Source organism: Arachis stenosperma, chromosome 8 (genome assembly GCF_014773155.1).
Source record: "Arachis stenosperma cultivar V10309 chromosome 8, arast.V10309.gnm1.PFL2, whole genome shotgun sequence".
NCBI classification, from domain to species: Eukaryota; Viridiplantae; Streptophyta; class Magnoliopsida; order Fabales; family Fabaceae; genus Arachis; species Arachis stenosperma.
Window position 1 is genome coordinate 6728170 of NC_080384.1, and position 18969 is coordinate 6747138.

Below are 18969 nucleotides of genomic sequence, written 5' to 3' on the forward strand. Positions count from 1 at the left end.
TTGGACCATGCGTTGCGATGATATAGGCATAGGAGAACGAGCATGGAACTAGCATTAAAAGGTGACTGGATAGATTTCTCTGTGATAGTGCTATCGCCTCCCATCATGATTTCTCAACATCAATAACAAGGAGTTGAAGAAAAAGACAAAAGAGATGAAGAATACGAAAGAAAGCACCCTGAACATTTAGGACTAGGGTTGTATATTGGGAGAGGGACCAAATTGGATCCAAAATTAGACTTAGGATAGTCCAGCTTGATAAAATATGACCACATTAATACTCCGACGCTGCCTTAGCACCGGAAGGAACATTAGGTAGCGTTTGGTGGAGAGACAGAGACGGAAAGACTGAGACTGAGAGATAGAGACTAAGAGACAGGGATTGAAATAAATCTCAGTATTCTGTTTGGTGCAAAATGGGAGACAGAAATTAAAACAAGAATAAAACTCTAATTTAATTTGCACAAAGGGTAAAATTGGAATTAATTAATTGAAATGAAAGTATTTTAGGTATAAAATGTTATTAAAGTTTCAGTCTCAATCTCTAAAAATTTCAGTCCCCTGTGTCCCTACTTTTTGGAGGTACTGAAATACTGAAATTTTAGAGACAGAGACAGAAATTTTAGTACCAGTCTTTGAACTAACAAACACAATACTGAGTCTCAGTCTCTCAGTCTCTGTCTCAGTACCTCAAAACAAATACTACCTTAGGGACTATTATAGTGCCCAAACTCTATCTGGAAGATCACTATAGTAAAATTAAGATATCAAAAACCAAATCAAATAATTGCATGAATTTCACATACTACCATGGAGATTTACTCTAGATATGCATGGTCCCAACTGAAATAGGAATGGAGAGTGTTTTTTGCTTTTTGACCCAACTAGGAAGGGAGACTGAACCGAGTAAAGAGAACGGCTCTGTTGCAAGGGCTTGGGTGGGCCTCCATCTACGGGCTATCTGTTCACCATCTTATATTGGCCTAAATTCAGACGTTACCTGTTTCTGTATAGTTTCAGGTTCGATTTAAAACACACCAAAAAAGAAGTCCAGACCAAAATGAGAACTTCAAAAACCTGAATTGATAGTTTGAGACTCCATCGGCCATGACCAAAAAAAAAAAAAAAAGACCATCGGCTGAAAATGAAAAGCAAAATATAAAAGAAAAAGAAAAAAAGAGAGTCAGAGAGACGCTCCGGCAGTGACTTGTGACTTGTGACTTGTGACTTGTGATCCCTGAAGGGACAAAAAATCCTCGAAAAATAATCAAATAAAAAAAAATACAAATAATAATAACGAAAATGAGGAAAGCGATTGAGATGAGAAAACCTAGACAGATCGATCGCGTGGACGACAGAAACGAAATTTGGCAGCAAAAGTGGAGTTTTTCTGTGATTGTCAATGCCATCATCATATTCATATGAATGAAAAGCGCAACCACCACAACCTCCTCCTGGTGATACCGCTAATCTCCGCCGCCTCCGCCTAGTTGTCAACGTCTGCATCTAATCGGAGAGGATGGAGCTGGCACAGTTGGAAGCATTGTGCGAGAGGCTGTACAACTCACAGGACTCGGTGGAACGTGCTCATGCGGAGAACACTCTGAAAGTGTTCTCCATGAACACTGAATACATTTCCCAATGCCAGTACATTCTGGATCACGCCCTGACCCCCTACGCTTTGATGCTCGCCAGTTCCAGCTTGTTGAAACAAGTCACTGAACACAGCCTTGCCTTGCAGCTTCGCCTTGACATATGGAGCTACCTCATCAACTACCTTGCCACTAGAGGACCCGAGTTACAGCCCTTTGTCACTGCTTCCTTGATTCAACTCCTCTCTCGACTCACCAAATTTGGATGGTTTGATGACGACCGTTTCCGCGACATTGTCAAAGAATCTATGAACTTCTTGACTCAGGTCATTCATCTCAACTCATTTTGCTTTGCGTTGATATCAATTACCCTAATTCGCTCAATGAGACCAAAAGAAAAAACCTATTCCACTCTTCTATTTGCTAATATAATTAATTCTCTTTTGTAATCATACTAGTTATCCGCATTCCTCCGTATGGTTTCTTCACCTTCTCGTTTATTCTTTATTTATGTTACTATCCATTTAGTTCAGAATATTCATTTACTTTGGCTATTGTAATTTGCTAATCCTGTTACTAGGTTAACCGGAGCTCAATTTACCCTAGGAAGTTGTTCGCTTGTTCATCATAGTAACTTTTACGTCAGTGTTTCTGGAGATATTGTTCACACGCTTGTTCATCATAGTAACTTTTAGATCAGTGTTTGTTCATCATAGTAACTTTTAGATCAGTGTTTCTGGAGATATTGTTCACACGCTTGTTCATCATAGTAACTTTTAGATCAGTGTTTCTGGAGATATTGTTCACATCACAATTTCTCTCTTTTATCCAGGCAACACCAGGTCATTATGCCATTGGATTGAAGATATTAAATCAGCTTATCTCTGAGATGAATCAGGTTGGATTTTAACTTCTGCTACCTGAATATGTTTGGTGCTGTAGTGAATGTTTCAATTAAATGTTGAAAGCTTGATCATATTTAGTAGGTTTGTGCTGAAATTGTTTCGTATGGTTACCTGTGTTTTTGTTCATGGAAGCCATCCAAGGGTCTTTTGGAAGCTGAGTTTAGTAAGATATTTTTCATAAGCTAAAAATGGTGTAGTGGCTAGATGGTTCTGCAAGAAAAAGAGGTGGGGGGGGGGGGGGGGGGGGGGGGGGGGGGGGGAATTCAAGGATAATATGAGTTTTACTGTCCAAGTTTCTATGGAAAGTTTTGTGAATGAACGGACTATAGATTCCTTGATATAAATCAAATGAGGAAGCTGTCTAAAAATTCATTATACTGCTCTTCATACTTGTTCTTTATATCGAAAATGTTTTGCTTCTCATTACCGAGGATGTTTTACAGAGAGCCTGAAGAAAAATTTGATCTGAAAAGTTTGTAGGGTCACTTGAAGAAGGAACTAATATTTACTGTAATATTTTGTGTCGTTTCCTGGGGAAAGTGCTTGAGATTCTTGTAACCGCTATGCTTCCAAACTGTGTGAACTTCAGGGGTATAGGAGTCTTTTCCTTCTAAAATGTTTTATTTGTTTTCTTTTTCTTTCTATGATACTTATTGATGGATTTTAATACTCACATATTCCTTAACGAGTTTAAGTGTGGCAACCTATGCATCACAAGGTCATTGTTGAACAATCTCTAGGTTTTTGCAATGTTATCAGTTGCTTATGTTTTTCCATTATATAAGCGCTTTATAGCTTCTTTTTAAAAAAATTTTAAATTTTTTTATACTTTTTATTGTGCTTAAGTATTTTCTTCTATCCTTAATCTTGCCTCAGGCTAATGCTGGTTTGCCTGCAACAAACCATCGAAGGGTAGCTTGCTCGTTTAGAGATCAATCTCTTTATCAAATATTTCAGATATCTTTAACGTCTTTGGGTCAACTAAAGAATGATGGTAAAATGTTTATATTCTAGCTTATTTTGTTTTGCTCACCTCACTTCATTTTTTTTTTGTATTATCCCTTGTTATTTGTTAGTTTGAGAATTGAGATCTATATTTTGCAGTCATTAGTCAATTGCAAGAGTTGGCGCTTTCTCTTTCTTTGAAATGTTTATCCTTTGATTTTGTGGGGACATCTATTGATGAAAGTTCGGATGAGTTTGGCACAGTTCAGGTATCGAATTGTTATAATTTATTTTTGAACATGTGTTGTTTTGAAGTCTTACATTTGGTTATTTATTGTTGTTTACTATGTTGGTTTGCAGATTCCATCTGGTTGGAAGCCAATTTTGGAGGATTCTTCAACACTGCAAATATTTTTTGATTACTATGCTATTACAAAGCCCCCTCTTTCAAAAGAGGTCTATATATGCATTTATTTTATTACTTCTATGATAATCAGGACTGAAAACCTCTGAACCACAATAATTGAATTCATTTTTGGTTCTTGTGAAATTCTCTGCCACATAGGTCTTACCAGGCTATTTATAGAAATGGTTTATAGCACCCATCCTCTTTTTTTCTTTTTAAAAAAAAAAAGAAAAAAAGTTTTTATGTGTTATTATCACTGATGTTAGATGAAAATATCATTTTTCTTATTATTCCATTGTATTTTTTTAATAGAAAAGACGTATTTTATTATTTTCTCAATTCTAATTTTCCAGAAAGATGATAAAATAAGCTTCTTGACATATATATTTCTTTTAATTGTTGAAAATCTTTGGTTGTTGGTTCACCCAGTTTGCTACATTTTAACTTTATCTATTAGGAGTTAATTGGTTTACTTTCCAGGCATTGGAGTGCTTGGTGCGACTGGCTTCTATAAGGCGTTCTTTGTTTACAAATGATGCTGCTCGTTCTAAATTTTTGGCCCATTTAATGACAGGAACCAAAGTAATCCTACAAACAGGGCAAGGTGTTGTTGATTCGTTGATTTTATGCTTGTATCCTAATGAGTAACTGCATAAATTACCTTTTTGTTTTGTACTTTTAGGTAAAAAAAAAAAGAGTTCTTATCTCTTTTTTGGTTGATAATCTGTTCTATATTGGATATGAATTATCAGTAATGATAACAACTTACCTCCACATTGTCTTGTACATGTTTCTTATGAATGCATTTGTCATCATGGTAATTTATCTTTGCTTGGGTTTTGATCTTTGTGGCTTTTCAACTAATAAATCAATTATTAATTGTTGGTTTAAGAAATGAGAGTTCTGATCTAATTTTCTTTACCCTACTCCTCCCAAAGCAATGCACAGAATAAGCTAGAAGATATGAAAATACAGTTTGCAAACAACTAGCATATGGGACAGTTTGAATATCTTTTCCACTTCCAAATAGGTAGAAGATATGTAGGGTGATATTTTTTCTATATGTGGAGGTAATAATGGAGTTATATGGGATTATCTCGAATGATTTGGGAAAATTTGGCTTCAAGCATCCTGTAAATGCTTTTATTCTGTACTGCATAGATCGGCCTCTCACGTAACAGGATTTTCTGATCAGGAGTTGTTCATACTTCATAGATGGAATTTTGCTGGACACATGGTTCTCTCTTATAAACTGCTATTCAGGAAATATGAGTTGAAATGTTGATTATATTGTACTTTATTTTAAGCCCTGGCAAATTCACATGACCAATATTTAAGAAATATTTTATTTCTTCATTTTCATTTCCTTTTTTTTTTTACTTCTTGTTTTCCATATCTTTATTAGTTTGACCCTTGTATTGGGGAGCAGGTCTTGCAGATCATGATAATTACCATGAGTTTTGTCGTCTTCTTGGTCGGTTCAGAGTGAATTATCAGGTAGCTTTGTGTTGTTTATCTTTTTTTTTTATTACCCTTATCATGGATTCTAATTGGTGGCGACACACAGTACATTGGCCCAGATATGAGGTTCCCATAGTTAAGCATAGAATTTAGGGCACTCAAATTTGGTATCACTTTGAGACACTTGAATTGGTTCCTCTCTCCGCACATCAAAAATAGCACTTTTATGTTTTAATTTAGTGGGATACAACTTTTTAAAGAATTATCATTGATTCATTTTTAAGCTAATAATACTTAGCTCTCTGAAAAAACAGAAGCAGAAGCAATTTTTAGTAAAATTATATTCCAAAACTTTAATTTACTCATTATTATTATTATTATAAAGTTAAAGTACTTCTGAAATAATCTATTAGATGCAAAATACTTTTGTCTAAAACATAAGACTCTACTAAAAAAAATTAAGGGAAAATATCATGTTTTCAAAAATTTTTCCAAACCCCCCTTTTTATAGACTTGTGGGGTTGTAAGTTTCAGTGTGCACAATTTGAATTTAAAATCATCATTTGAGAATATGCACTGTATATTCTAATTGACATATCATTTAAATTTAATACAATTAGTATGTCTTAGACATATAAGGTAGGAATAATTATATCTTAGACAGTTGTAACTACTTGTTGATGCTTTCTATGATACGTTCCCACTGTTTTAAGAGCTTCACTCGTGGGAAATAAAATTTCATATGTTTTATTTTGTTTATAACTGCTTGGGGTAATGCAAGGCATTAATCTTTAGGTCTCAAGCTTTCCCTCTATTGCTTCTTCATTTATCAGTACTCCTCTGTTGTCGCTTAACCAAATGTATATATCTTTTGTTATCCATATTTGATTACATTCAATGCGCTTGAAAATCAATCTCAAATGTAATTTCCCTTCCTGAAACTGCAGCCCTAAAACTATTTGAAGGAATGCTGGAGGACTATTTTGATTTATTCTAATGAATTGTTAATTTTATAATACTAGAAATACTTTGACAGTCAGGTTACAAAATTTGGAGAAATAACAGATATTTGTACATTCAATAGTTTATAGTTTATCTAATCGGATCATCCTTGCATCTGTAACTACCTTCTCTCACCTTTAAGATGGAACTCTTCCTTTAGATAAATTCATAAAAATAAATGCTGCAGTTGTCAGAGCTTGTAAATGTGGAAGGCTATAGTGATTGGATACGTTTGGTTGCGGAGTTCACTCTCAAATCTTTACAATCATGGCAGGTTAATTACTATCTCTTTTAAGAATTTTGAAGAGAATACACAATGTGCTGTGGTTCACAAATCACATAATTTTTTGTCGTAAAGGCATTTATTTATCTTTGGCATGATGGCACATGTTTCCCTTTGAAAATAAATTTGGGATGACATTCTATGAGAATTATCACTATGACATATTTCATTTGTTACCAGAATTCCAACATAGGTTATTTGCAAGTATAATGTCTTGATTATGTTGATACCTTATTGTCAGTGGGCCAGCAATAGTGTGTACTACCTTTTAGGGCTGTGGTCTAGATTGGTGTCTTCTGTTCCATATTTGAAAGGTGATGCACCAAGCTTGCTGGATGAATTCGTTCCTAAGATTACTGAGAGTTTCATCACATCGAGGTTCAACTCTGTGCAGGTATTCCAAACTTCTTGTCCATGTTCTGCTTTGTTGCTTGCTGTGTTACTGGCCACTGTATGTATTAACATTTAGCATAATAGCTAGCTGTCAGAATGTAATTTCTTATGCCTGTTTTTTACAGGCTGGATTACCTGATGATCTTTCTGAGAACCCCTTAGACAATGCTGAACTTCTTCAGGATCAATTAGATTGCTTTCCATACCTTTGCAGATTTCAGGTATCTTATATTATCACCTACTGTTGTACTGTTGTTATGTGAGATAATTTAATTAAAAGGTAAGTAATGAGTCGAAAGTAGGATATAAGCAAAGAAGCATAATACGACAAAGGTAAAAACCAGTATTGTCAAAAGCTGAAATGATCCTTGAACTAGTAAGAATATGATTTTTTAGTCAAGTTATATATTCATTGAAGAATAACAATATAAAACAATAAGTAAAAATGATACGATGTACTCCCTCCCTTATGTGTCATTTTGGCTTATATTATTTGTACCACAATATTTGTCATTATCTTTTTTCTTTTCAGAATTTATTCTTAAATTATCAATATACCCTTTATCTATAAAGTTGTTAAAATTATTCAACTATTCTCTATCTTTGTTAATTAAGTTGTTTAGTAATATTATCTTCAGATTACACTTGATTTCCAGTTTCTTAATGATTGTCCATTGTGACAGATAAAAAAGAATGGAGTGAGTATATCTTAACTATAAATGATGGTAATAAATGATGCTACCATGTTGATACTATAATGATTGTAATTAATGGTTATGTAAGTCAATAAGTTCGACGAATATAATTAACAAATCTCCGACAATTTAAAAATTTGGTATGTGGAATAATTTTCCATTCTTAAAACTTCTATTCCCAGAAAAACTTTTGAGAATGACATTTTGGTGCAAATACCTGGGAATGAACCATTTTTCCTTTGGGTGGACACTAACATTCCTCAAAGTACTATATATTTTTTAAAAGTACTCCCAAAAAAGAAAGAAAAGAAAAGAAAAACATAGTGGTGACTGGTGGCAGTGGGTGGACAGCAGTGGTTGACTGGGTGCAGTTGTAGTTGATTAGTGACCGGAGTCAAGGGCTAATGAGGACTGCCTTCTCTTTTCTACCAACTTTAAGCCCCAATTAGTATTCTTTATTTAGATTATGTGGAAATGTTCCTTTTGACAATTTACATAATCTGTGTTACTAATCCCTTGTGTATCTTGGTGCTTCTAACCATCCACTTCTTTTTTTTGAGCTGCCCTTATTTTATGTTTCTGTTAATACATGAATAATAAATCATCCAAACAGTAGCAAAAACTCAATCTCAATAAGGTTGGTCTTTTGAGCCCGCTTCAAGACAAGATTACTAATTATCCAATCCTGGGGTAATAAGACTCGTCTGTTTCTAATTTTTTTTTCTCTTTTACTAATTTTATCTTTTTGCTTTGGCATAATCATTCATATCCATTCTCATGATTTCCCATTGCGAGGTGGTAATGACAATAGGGTGATTCATCTCTAGGAAGGTAACTTACTCAGGAATATTCTTTGAACCCCATGCCAGACATGGGAATCCAACATTCCCATGATTACATTCTTGGGAATGTGAAAAGATTCTGCATACCAGCTGCTATTAGGGTTTGACATTATATGAGATAAATTGACCATCAAAGAACAATTTTGCTTTGATTCCTCCAGCTTTTTATCTATGAATGTTTTGGGATTTATATTATTACTATTTACCTGAATATAATTTTTCTTCTAAGCTCTAACATAAAAAAAACTATTTATTATATTGATTTCTGCTACAATTTGCTGAGAAATATTTGTTCTTTAATTCCTTTGTTTTTATTTTGCAGTATGAAAGCTGTAGTTTATTTATAATAAACATAATGGAGCCAGTTCTGCAAATATATTCGGTGTGGCTATAACTTTCACTTGAGTGCTGTGATTTTATCCTTTTGTACCTTCAAAATCAAATAGTTGGGTAATTAGTTTTGGCTACTTGTTCAATGACCCAAATAGGAAAGAGCAAGAGTCCAAGCTAGTGATAACAGCGACCTTGCTGTGATTGAAGACAAACTTGCTTGGATTGTTCATATCATTGCTGCGATTCTTAAGATAAAACAATCTACTGGTTGTAGGTAAAATATTATTTTTCTTTCTTTTGTATTGCAGTTCTGAGCATTGTTCTGATTCATATGTATGTAAATTGTTTGTACTTTTCCCCCTATATGTAGTGTGGAGTCCCAGGAAGTTTTTGATGCTGAAATTTCGGCACGAGTCTTGCAGTTGATTAATGTAACTGACAGTGGAGTACACAGTCAGGTATACAAACACAGTTTTTTATGAATTGTTCTTTTTTTTTTAAAAATACTAGCATCACAATGAATACATTGTTTGAAAATGGCACTTATATTTTGTAACTTGTATTTATCCTTTTTGTTGAATAAGGATTTATTGATTTTTCTAGCATAATTTTCCTTCATTTCTTTTTGTTAAAGCATTTTTTTTAAGAGTTGAGCAGGGGAATGCAAATATAAAGTAGGTCAGAATAAGGCGTCCTGCGTATTAAGATAGGAGACCTTTTGTGGGGTTGGGGGGGGGGGGTGTTGATAAAGGAACAAGAGGCAACTATGAATGCTGAATGCAATACATGTTTGAGATAGTTTGGCTCCATTCTACAATTTCTAATATTATAGTACAATTCAGGCATCCGTACTTTGAGTTGTCAGGACTGAAATAGGCTTTTAACTCTACTTTTTTAAGTATTTAACATCGTTGTATGACAAATGATGTGCACACTTTGTACACCTCATGTACATTGTAAATCTTGGATATAAAATCATTTGTGTCAAAAACCTAGCAGCTTAGACTTTTTGAGAGATATGATTCAAGATGTGGTATCAGATTGTATTACTAGAAGCTCTAGTGTTCAAGTGTCCCCCCAACCCATCCAACCACCACACCACAACTAAGGATAAACTACTAGTTCTATCCACAGATGATCAGAATGCTGACAAACCTATTCACGAAAAAGCAAAACTAACCTTATACCCATGAAAGATGGGATTTTCTTGACAAAACTACACAAACTCTAAAAAACCATTTAAAAAAAAATCCCCAAATTATCCTCTAACCTAACCATACCCCAACTGTAATCTTTTTTCACCTCCAATCTCCAATCTTCTACTAGACCACTACTGTGTACTGTCACCACCACCAGTCCTACCTTGTGCTTTACACGGTTCACTTCCGTGGTTCTCTACACCATCTCTACATTTTTTCTTGTTCAGTTTCTTATGCAGTAGATGTGCCTCAATTGTCTTTAACATCTTTCAAAATTTTCTGGCACGACATAATTCCAAGCTCAAACCACTCTCTATGTTAAGTGCATATTACCTGATATCAACAGATTGGTTGGTATATTAACATTAACGCCCAAAGTTTACAATGCAACCACTTCGATGGGGAAAAACATTTTAACACAGTAATCTCTACCTTCTATAACTATTCTAGTTTGTCACAAAAATGAAAATCTACAATTGGTGTCGATAGCAAAAAGAAAACCTTGATTTGGCACAACAGAAAAACCAAATTAATGTTAAATGCACTGATCTCTTTAAGCAAGAAATAATTCGCCTACCCCATGAAGCCAGAACTCTTTCTCTCGGACCTGCTCAGTCAGTGGAGCAATGGCTTTCAAGCACTTGACATGAAGCAAAACCCTGCCTATTGATGTGCTTCTATTCAGTGAGTGGTGGTGGTGGTGGATCGGGAATTGGAGACTGAGGTGTAGTAGAATTAGAGTTGGATTAGGTTAGGTCAGGTCAGAGGGTAATTTGAGGATTTTAAATGATTTTTTAGAGTTTGGATAGTTTTGTCAAGAGAAACCCATCTTTTATGGGTATAAGGTTAGTTTCGTTTTCTCGTGGGTAGATTTGTCAGCGCTTTGAACATTCATGGATAGAAATGGTAGTTTATCCCCACAAATAAAATTTGAATTTCAGCACAAGCTTGGATGATCTATGCTTCAAGCTTAGGCATGTTAAATATAAAACCATTTTCTGTGCCTCTACCCAATAGCTTAAGCTTTTGGGAGAGATGACTCATGATTGTAACTAATTTGTACACACACATACACATGCAACTGGATGAAGTCACTTGGTTTCCATGAAATGCCAAGACCTGATATTTTTTCTCAATGCAGTAATTGATCTGTCTTTTTTTGTTGGTTTTATTATTTTTCCTTTTTGTTTTCCTTGATAGTGAATGTGGCTATATGCTATGCTTTGGAATTTTCTTATTTGCTCATTTTACTGCCATTTGACAGAGATATGGTGAAGTAAGCAAACAAAGACTTGATAGGGCAATTCTTACTTTCTTTCAGCATTTCCGAAAGTCTTATGTTGGGGATCAGGCCATGCATTCGTCCAAGGTTATACACTAATGCAGTTACTGACAATAAGAAATAACAAAATAAATTTAGGTCCCTGTGTATTTTTGATGTATTATTTTGTGTTGCAGCAGTTATATGCCAGATTATCAGAGCTTCTTGGCCTTCACGATCATCTGTTGATGTTGAATGTGATCATTGGCAAGATTGCAACTAACCTTAAGTGCTATACAGAGGTGCATTTGTTGTGCACAAGATATGTTTGTCTTATATTTCTGAGTTCTATAGTGATTTAACACACTTTTAGTGTGTCGTTTCAGTCTGAAGAGGTGATTGATCACACCTTGAGTCTTTTCTTGGATCTTGCATCTGGGTTAGTTTTAACTGAATCGAAGAATATTAGCAACCTCCTTTTTGTGGTTAAGACAATCCACCTAAATTTGCTGATGTACACTATCGTTTTTGACAGATATATGACTGGAAAACTACTTCTGAAGTTGGACACAGTGAAATTTATTGTTGCCAACCATACAGTAGGTTATCTATTTTCTTAGTTACTCAATTTCTATTGTATGATTTAGTATTTATCTTCCAAGATCATATAAATTGCTAGAAAAATATGGACTCATTGTAGAGGGACTGGATGGCCAAATTTCTTTCTTGCTAAACGGTTTCCTCTTCACATGAGCTTTCTTCCAGCACCATCTTAAGCATTTTTCTGCATGTCTCTGCCTCAGCTTTGGTTCGATGTTGTTTTGGTTTCTCTCTAGAGGTCTGCAGATGCTTGTTTCAAAGAAGTTGCTGTTTTCGGATAGATAAAGAGTGGCGCAGTCCTGCTACAATTTTATTTTCTGATGCACTATGTTATCTCTGATTTGAGCTATTCTATTCAGCCACACCTCCCCTCTTCTTTCTGTTGATGTTCCATTCCATTTAAAATAAAATAAAATATACCTACAAATTACTTTTGTCTTTAAGGCAATCGACAATAATGTTGCATTCTTATCTTTTCTTAATGTGTTTATTTTGCTTCTTTGTGCTCATAATTTTCTATTTTTTTCTTGCATAGAAGTAGATTCCTCTACGTATTTGTTCTAATTCTTATTAAAATTTTCAGAGAGAACATTTTCCATTTTTAGAAGCCAAGAGATGTTCTCGCAGCAGAACGACTTTCTATTACACTATTGGCTGGCTGATTTTCATGGAGGATAGCCCTGTGAAATTTAAATCTTCAATGGATCCACTCCAGCAGGTACTTTATCACAAATACTCGTAATATGCTTGCATATTCAGTTTTCATCTCAGTATCTAATTCATTCTTGATGAGTCAATGCTGATCCAATTGTAGCCATTTCTACTATCCTCTAGGTTATTCGTGAGTGCAGTATAAGAAGTAATAATTCTTTTATTATTTTATTTAACTAATTATGGCATCTAGCTTAATTTTTTTCTTATAATTAATTGGTTAAGCCTTTGTGTTCTGGGTGAAGACAGCATATGTTGCTTTGCGTTTCAGGTTTTTCTCAGTTTGGAATCAACTCCTGATTCTATGTTTCGAACAGATGCTGTCAAGTTTGCACTTGTTGGTTTGATGCGGGACCTTAGAGGAATTGCAATGGCTACAAATAGGTTGGTACTTGTGCTTGTTCTATCATTTAAGATGAGGAAAGCAAATAAAACTGACATGTTTGTTTTTCCTAGCCGCCGAACTTATGGCCTTCTATTTGATTGGTTGTACCCTGTGCACATGCCTCTACTTTTAAAAGGCATCTCGCATTGGACAGACACCCCAGAGGTAATGGAGCATAATTGCAATTTTTGGTACCTTAATGCATATTAAATGGTTAGTAACGTGGACTCTGTTGTGTTTGCCAATCTCGTTGATAGCAACTGTCTTCTTTTTCCCTTTTTGTCATATTTTTTTAAACTTTTATACATTTGATCAGCTAGACATGTAATGGTGGTTTTGGACACACTTAAGCATCTAGTTTCCTGTCATGACTCATGTATGGTTTTAGTGTTAGCATTATTAGGCACAAAAGAAGTAAGTAGTTATAGTGTTCATAATTACATGTATCCAAGGAGATGATCTTAGCTTTTATGGGAGGCCAGGAGCTCCACAAATGACCGTGGCTGTGTTCATACGGAAGGCACAGCCATTTGGTGTAGCTCTTCTGGAGGTTCACTGATGCAAATGTGGCTGCTGCTTCTGACTCTTGCTTTGAGGTTATTTCTTGGTGATAATGGTGTATTAGACTATTGGCATTTCTCAAATTGGAATGAGATTTGCAATTATATTTTTAGCAGTCTATTACCAATATTTTCTTAATAGAAAGATGTTTGGCCTGGGTTGATATAGAATAAAGAGCATTGTGCTGGTCAGTCTACAGAGAATCAAACTTAGATCATGGGCAAAACATCTATATGCAAATAATGAGTGTTTAACTGCTAATCTGGCTATTGCTAATCACAGTCCTTGGTGAAAGAACTGTAGTTGTACTTGCAAGTCTATCCCTGCCTATTTATCTAAGCCATTGGAATTTTTGGATTGGAATTGTTAGGAACTGGTATTAGATAAAGGAAATGGAAGAATCAAGTACTGTATACTAATGGAGCTTATCTGGAATTAGTGTGTGAAAGTGAAACTAGAGAAATAAGGATAGTTGCATGTATTAATTAGCAAAGAATGTTGATGAGTTGTGGAGCTTTTGATATGCTCAGGTATCTAATGAATTTCACCAAGTTGAACTCCCCCCTCATGCCTCACACCCCTCATACATGTATTCCTCTCATAGCTGCATTCTGTTCATTCCTTTGTTAACTTCTTCCATATACTTTGACTTTGGTCATGGGTCATATGTGGAGGGTCCTATTTCTTTGATAGAAATTAATGCAAGAGAAAAGGGAAATTAGTGGATGGATAAAAAGATCCTAAAAATGCTACAATAACAACACAGAAAGCAGGAAAAACTCAACAATACAGCAAATTTGCAGAAGGTTTCTGCTTAAACAGAGATATCACCTCCCTTGAAACAGCTTGGACTACTGAGCCAAAGTCATAAACTCAACCATATCCAATATTGGGTTTAGGAAAGATGTACGTTGTATGATGGGATTGTCTTGCTCCAGATAAATGTGGAAAAGGATTGAAAAGACTTCATGTTTGATGTTTCCACCAATTTTTTTTCCTTAACTTTCTGCACCAAAACTATTATAAAGATACAGCACTCTCCATTGTGTTTCTTCTGGATATCTTGCATTCAGATTTGGTGATGCTACTAATACAAATGTAAATCAATAATATAACCGAATTGGATATTATGTTTTCTTTTCTTTTTTATTTTTTGTTTTGTTTTGTTTTTGTTTATTTTCCCCCTTTTCTTTCTTTGAATGTTCATAATCCCCCCAACCCCCACCCGGCCCTCCGGGCTGATGAGGCTTGCTTGTTTCTTCAGGTTACCACCCCATTGTTGAAGTTCATGGCCGAGTTTGTGCTAAATAAAGCTCAACGTTTGACATTTGACTCTTCTTCTCCCAATGGCATACTTCTCTTCCGAGAAGTCAGTAAACTGATTGTTGCTTATGGATCAAGGGTTTTGTCTCTTCCCAATGCTGCTGATATATATACATACAAGTACAAAGGAATATGGATATGTTTGACAATTCTGGCAAGAGGTGAAACCCACTCTTTTAGGTTCTTCTTATTCTCATCCATGGTTTAGTTTTCCACCTTAATTTTATTGGCTGTGCTTGGAAGTTACAGTAACCGTCATTTTTTTTATGTTATATAACTTAACGAGTTCTTTGAATGATTTTTTTGAATATGTCTATTTATCACTGGCAAATCTACATCCATATCTCTCTAAATGTACTTAGTTTGACATGATTTCTTTGGTATATTGACTACATAGTTGGGATGGTGAATAAATTACATCCTCCATCCTATTATCTAACTGAACAACAATACCAAGTTCGATCCTATTATCTAACTGAACAACAAATACCAAGTTGCCTACATTTTTTCTACCCCCACAAAAGATGGAAAAAGTTACGACACTATTTTCCAATATGCTCTACTTAACATGGCTTCAACTTCCAACTGAACTTGGCAAAAAAATTATCATAACTCTTGCAATGAAACTAAGAAAGAAATTCTGTTGGCATGTAGGGCCTTGGGTTGTCTTGGTTTCTAACTGTCCTGAAACTCTAAATTAATGGTATTGCCGTGAGGCCTAAATCCTTAATGGTGTTGTATTTTGCCAAATGACAGCCCTTTCAGGAAATTATGTCAACTTTGGAGTATTTGAATTATATGGTGACAGAGCACTGTCTGATGCACTAGATGCTTCTCTAAAGATGACACTGTCAATTCCTTTGTCTGATATATTGGCTTATCGAAAGGTATGAGAACTATTTTCCTGTCCTTTATTATAATTTATATTCCTTATTTTTCATATTATATTTTAGTGCATGACGATGGGTATAAAAACAAAGATTCTGTGTATAATTAATAATTAAAGGAATTATACCAAACATTTTTAAGGTGAATCTTACATAGTTTTTGGTTTTATGCAGCTAACAAGAGCATATTTTGCCTTACTGGAGGTTTTGTTCAACAGCCACCTTACTTTCATATTAAACTTGGACACAAACACTTTCATGCATATAGTTGGGTCCCTTGAATCTGGACTTAAAGGCCTGGATACGAGTATCTCATCACAGGTTATGGCTTGCTATTATTTGCATCCTCCTTTCTTTAGAGTAACTCATTTTATTTCGCTGTTTCTTTTGGTTTCTCAAGGATTAGGATTTAAATTACTTCTCTATGAACATATTTTATGATTAGACAGAGTTTTTCTTTTACATGTAGCTGACTCTACCTTTTTGGAGAAGGCTATGCAATTGTTTTTTTGCTTTCTTGTGAGGTTGCTAATCTTTTCAATTTCCGGTCACAGTGTGCGTCTGCTGTTGATAATTTGGCTGCTTTCTATTTTAACAACATCACTATGGGAGAGGCTCCAACCTTACCTGCATCTGTCAATCTTGCTCGTCACATTGCAGAGTGTCCCAATCTATTTCCAGAAGTATGATTTCTTTTCTTATTTTATTCACTACTATTTACTAGTTTAAAAGTGTAAAATGTTTGCTCTAAAAGTTTGATTGAACATATTTCTTTGCTCATTTTATTATTTTTTCCTCCTCTGAATGTAGGAGTGGGGAAGCATTTTTTTTAATTTATTTTACTTGGAATCTATCTTCTGCTTACTCAGATTTTGAAGACCCTTTTTGAGATAATTTTGTTTGAAGAGTGTGCCAACCAGTGGAGCCTGAGCAGGCCAATGTTGAGCTTGATACTTATTAGTGAGCAGGTACTCCAGCTTGTAAATCTCACTTCTATTTCATTATTGTTGTTTTGAAATTTGAACACAATAATTTAATTCATATTCACACTTACTATATTAGACTTGCATGTATCTATTTTTGGTTTAATTACTCTGTTGGTCAATATAGTTTTATCAAATTCGCAATTCGGTCTCTATTTTTTTTCTTTCAATTGGGTCCCTGCACTACTTTTAATTTTGTAATTACGTCTTTGTCAGTATAAAAAATGTTAATGAAATATTTCTTCAGAACTTGAAGGTACCCACAATTGAGAACCTAATTAAATCTTTTGACTACATGTTTTTTGGGAAGAATAACCCGTTAATTTTAGCGTTTTTGATACGGAAAGGACTTAATTACAAAATTAAAAGTAGTGTAGAGATCTAACTAAAAGGGAAAAAAAGTATAGGGACCTAATTACAAATTTGAAAAAGGTACAAAGACTAATAGAATAATTAAACCTCTATTTTTCAACTAATTTATGCTAAAAAATTGAGTTTATCCTTCCGATAAGTAGTTACTTATGTGCAACATATTAGATATATGCTGTAAATATAACCATGTGAGACTAGTTATTCACACTACCCCAACTACACAGATTAATTATATACAGTAAATATAGCACTTGGCAACTTTGCACTATATTTGATTGATACTAAACAGATGCCAAACTAAATTATGATTTACTTGCAGATATTCTCAGATTTGAAAGTTCAGATATTGTCATCACAGGTAGTTTCCTTCTCCCTTAAATTCAGAGTTGAATTATGCAATTTTCAGTTCCTGATGGTTTCAAGAACAAAATATTGAGTGTGACTGATGACAAATTTGTGCTTTTGTTATCAATTGTATTGGGCTAGTTGGAACCAAAGGTTATGTTTTCCGCCGTGTTCATGCTTTGTAACCCCATATTGATTATTTGTTGCAGCCAATGGATCAGCACCAGCGACTCTCTTTATGTTTTGATAAACTAATGGCAGATGTTACTCGAAGCTTGGATTCAAAAAACAGGGATAAGTTTACTCAAAACCTAACCATATTTCGCCATGAATTCCGTGCCAAATAATTCAAAGCTATGTTAAGGAGTTTAATGTGAGAAGGGTTGGTATCTGTATATTGTCTGTTTGGAGAGTTCCTTTGTTTTGGTGGGCATCATAGAATATACTAAGAAGAAGCAACTAAGCAGCCACTTTATGTGATTTCTTCATATAATCTTGTGTGAGAGAAATTCATTATGGTTCATGGTGTGGAAGATCAGGTGTATATTTTGTGGTGTTACAGCATAGTTCTATTTGTACCCAGGTTTGGGTGATTCAAATCCAAGTTAACAGATAAGAGGAGATTTGGCAGATATGAAGAAGTGGTTAGAACAAAGGGGAAGAAGGGATTAAGGGCGTAGCGATTGGGTTAGAATATATTCTTTTCAAAATACATGTATATTAGTATCCATATTTGTTTTAGAAACATGTTACTGTATGATATTTTGTAGAATTGATTATTTGTACTCCATGTCAGGCGTAGCGATTGGGTTAGAATATATTCTTTTCAAAATACATTAGTATCCATATTTGTTTTAGAAACATGTTACTGTATGATATTTTGTAGAATTGATTATTTGTACTCCATGTCACAAACGAAGACGATCACCCAAAAAAAAAAAAAAACGGGAAAGAGGAAGAAATTGTGTTCAGATGTTGTGTGGGGGGGGGGGGGGGGGGGGGGGGATAGAATTGTAGCAGAATAATATGAATGGATTAATGCAAATCCTAACATGGTTTTCAAATAATCAAATTGTTTATGCCCTATCCCAAAAAATATAACCAGGTCCAAAGTGAATAAAGGTCCGATCAAGAGATTTGACTTTATTGACACCTATTTGACCTCAAGGAGGTTGGATATGGCGACCGCAGCACAACTATACTTATCTCAATAAGTAATTAATTCTTAAGATACTTTTCATCTATTTAGACGAGGGATTTTAACAGATTTTTTTTTAGAAAAAGAAAATTGTTATCCACTATCAAAGATGGAATTACAATAAAAGGTGGTTATGTATTCTATTATAAATACACTGATACTCTCAGGTATATGTAGAATTTAATTTACTAAATCTGTTTAAATTCTTGTTAACTTAACCATTGGAGTCTTTTGCAGGTACTATCTCCTACTTCAAGGAATTTGGACGGCGGCACTTCGATAGTAGA

At 34.6% G+C, this 18969-nt stretch overlaps 1 protein-coding gene across 2 annotated transcripts; it reads left to right on the top strand.

Moving 5' to 3' along the window:
• The first annotated feature begins 1279 nt into the window (after window positions 1-1279).
• LOC130943928 (uncharacterized) lies at window positions 1280-18273 on the top strand. 2 transcript variants are annotated; one of them, XM_057872020.1, is made up of 27 exons: window positions 1280-1918; window positions 2425-2490; window positions 3374-3491; window positions 3602-3711; window positions 3803-3898; window positions 4329-4452; window positions 5278-5345; window positions 6499-6585; window positions 6836-6988; window positions 7113-7208; window positions 8847-8906; window positions 9013-9131; window positions 9228-9315; window positions 11321-11425; window positions 11515-11619; window positions 11704-11756; window positions 11853-11916; window positions 12501-12635; window positions 12900-13012; window positions 13085-13178; window positions 14839-15058; window positions 15654-15784; window positions 15959-16105; window positions 16339-16467; window positions 16654-16752; window positions 17459-17497; window positions 17694-18273. In XM_057872020.1, exons 1-27 carry the CDS (start codon window positions 1520-1522, stop codon window positions 17829-17831), a joined length of 3156 nt encoding a protein of 1051 aa, XP_057728003.1. In that variant the 5' UTR covers window positions 1280-1519; the 3' UTR covers window positions 17832-18273. The 2 variants fall into 2 exon arrangements, with proteins under 2 accessions (XP_057728003.1, XP_057728004.1); XM_057872021.1 differs by having other exon boundaries at window positions 11518-11619.
• Window positions 18274-18969: the final 696 nt, after the last annotated feature.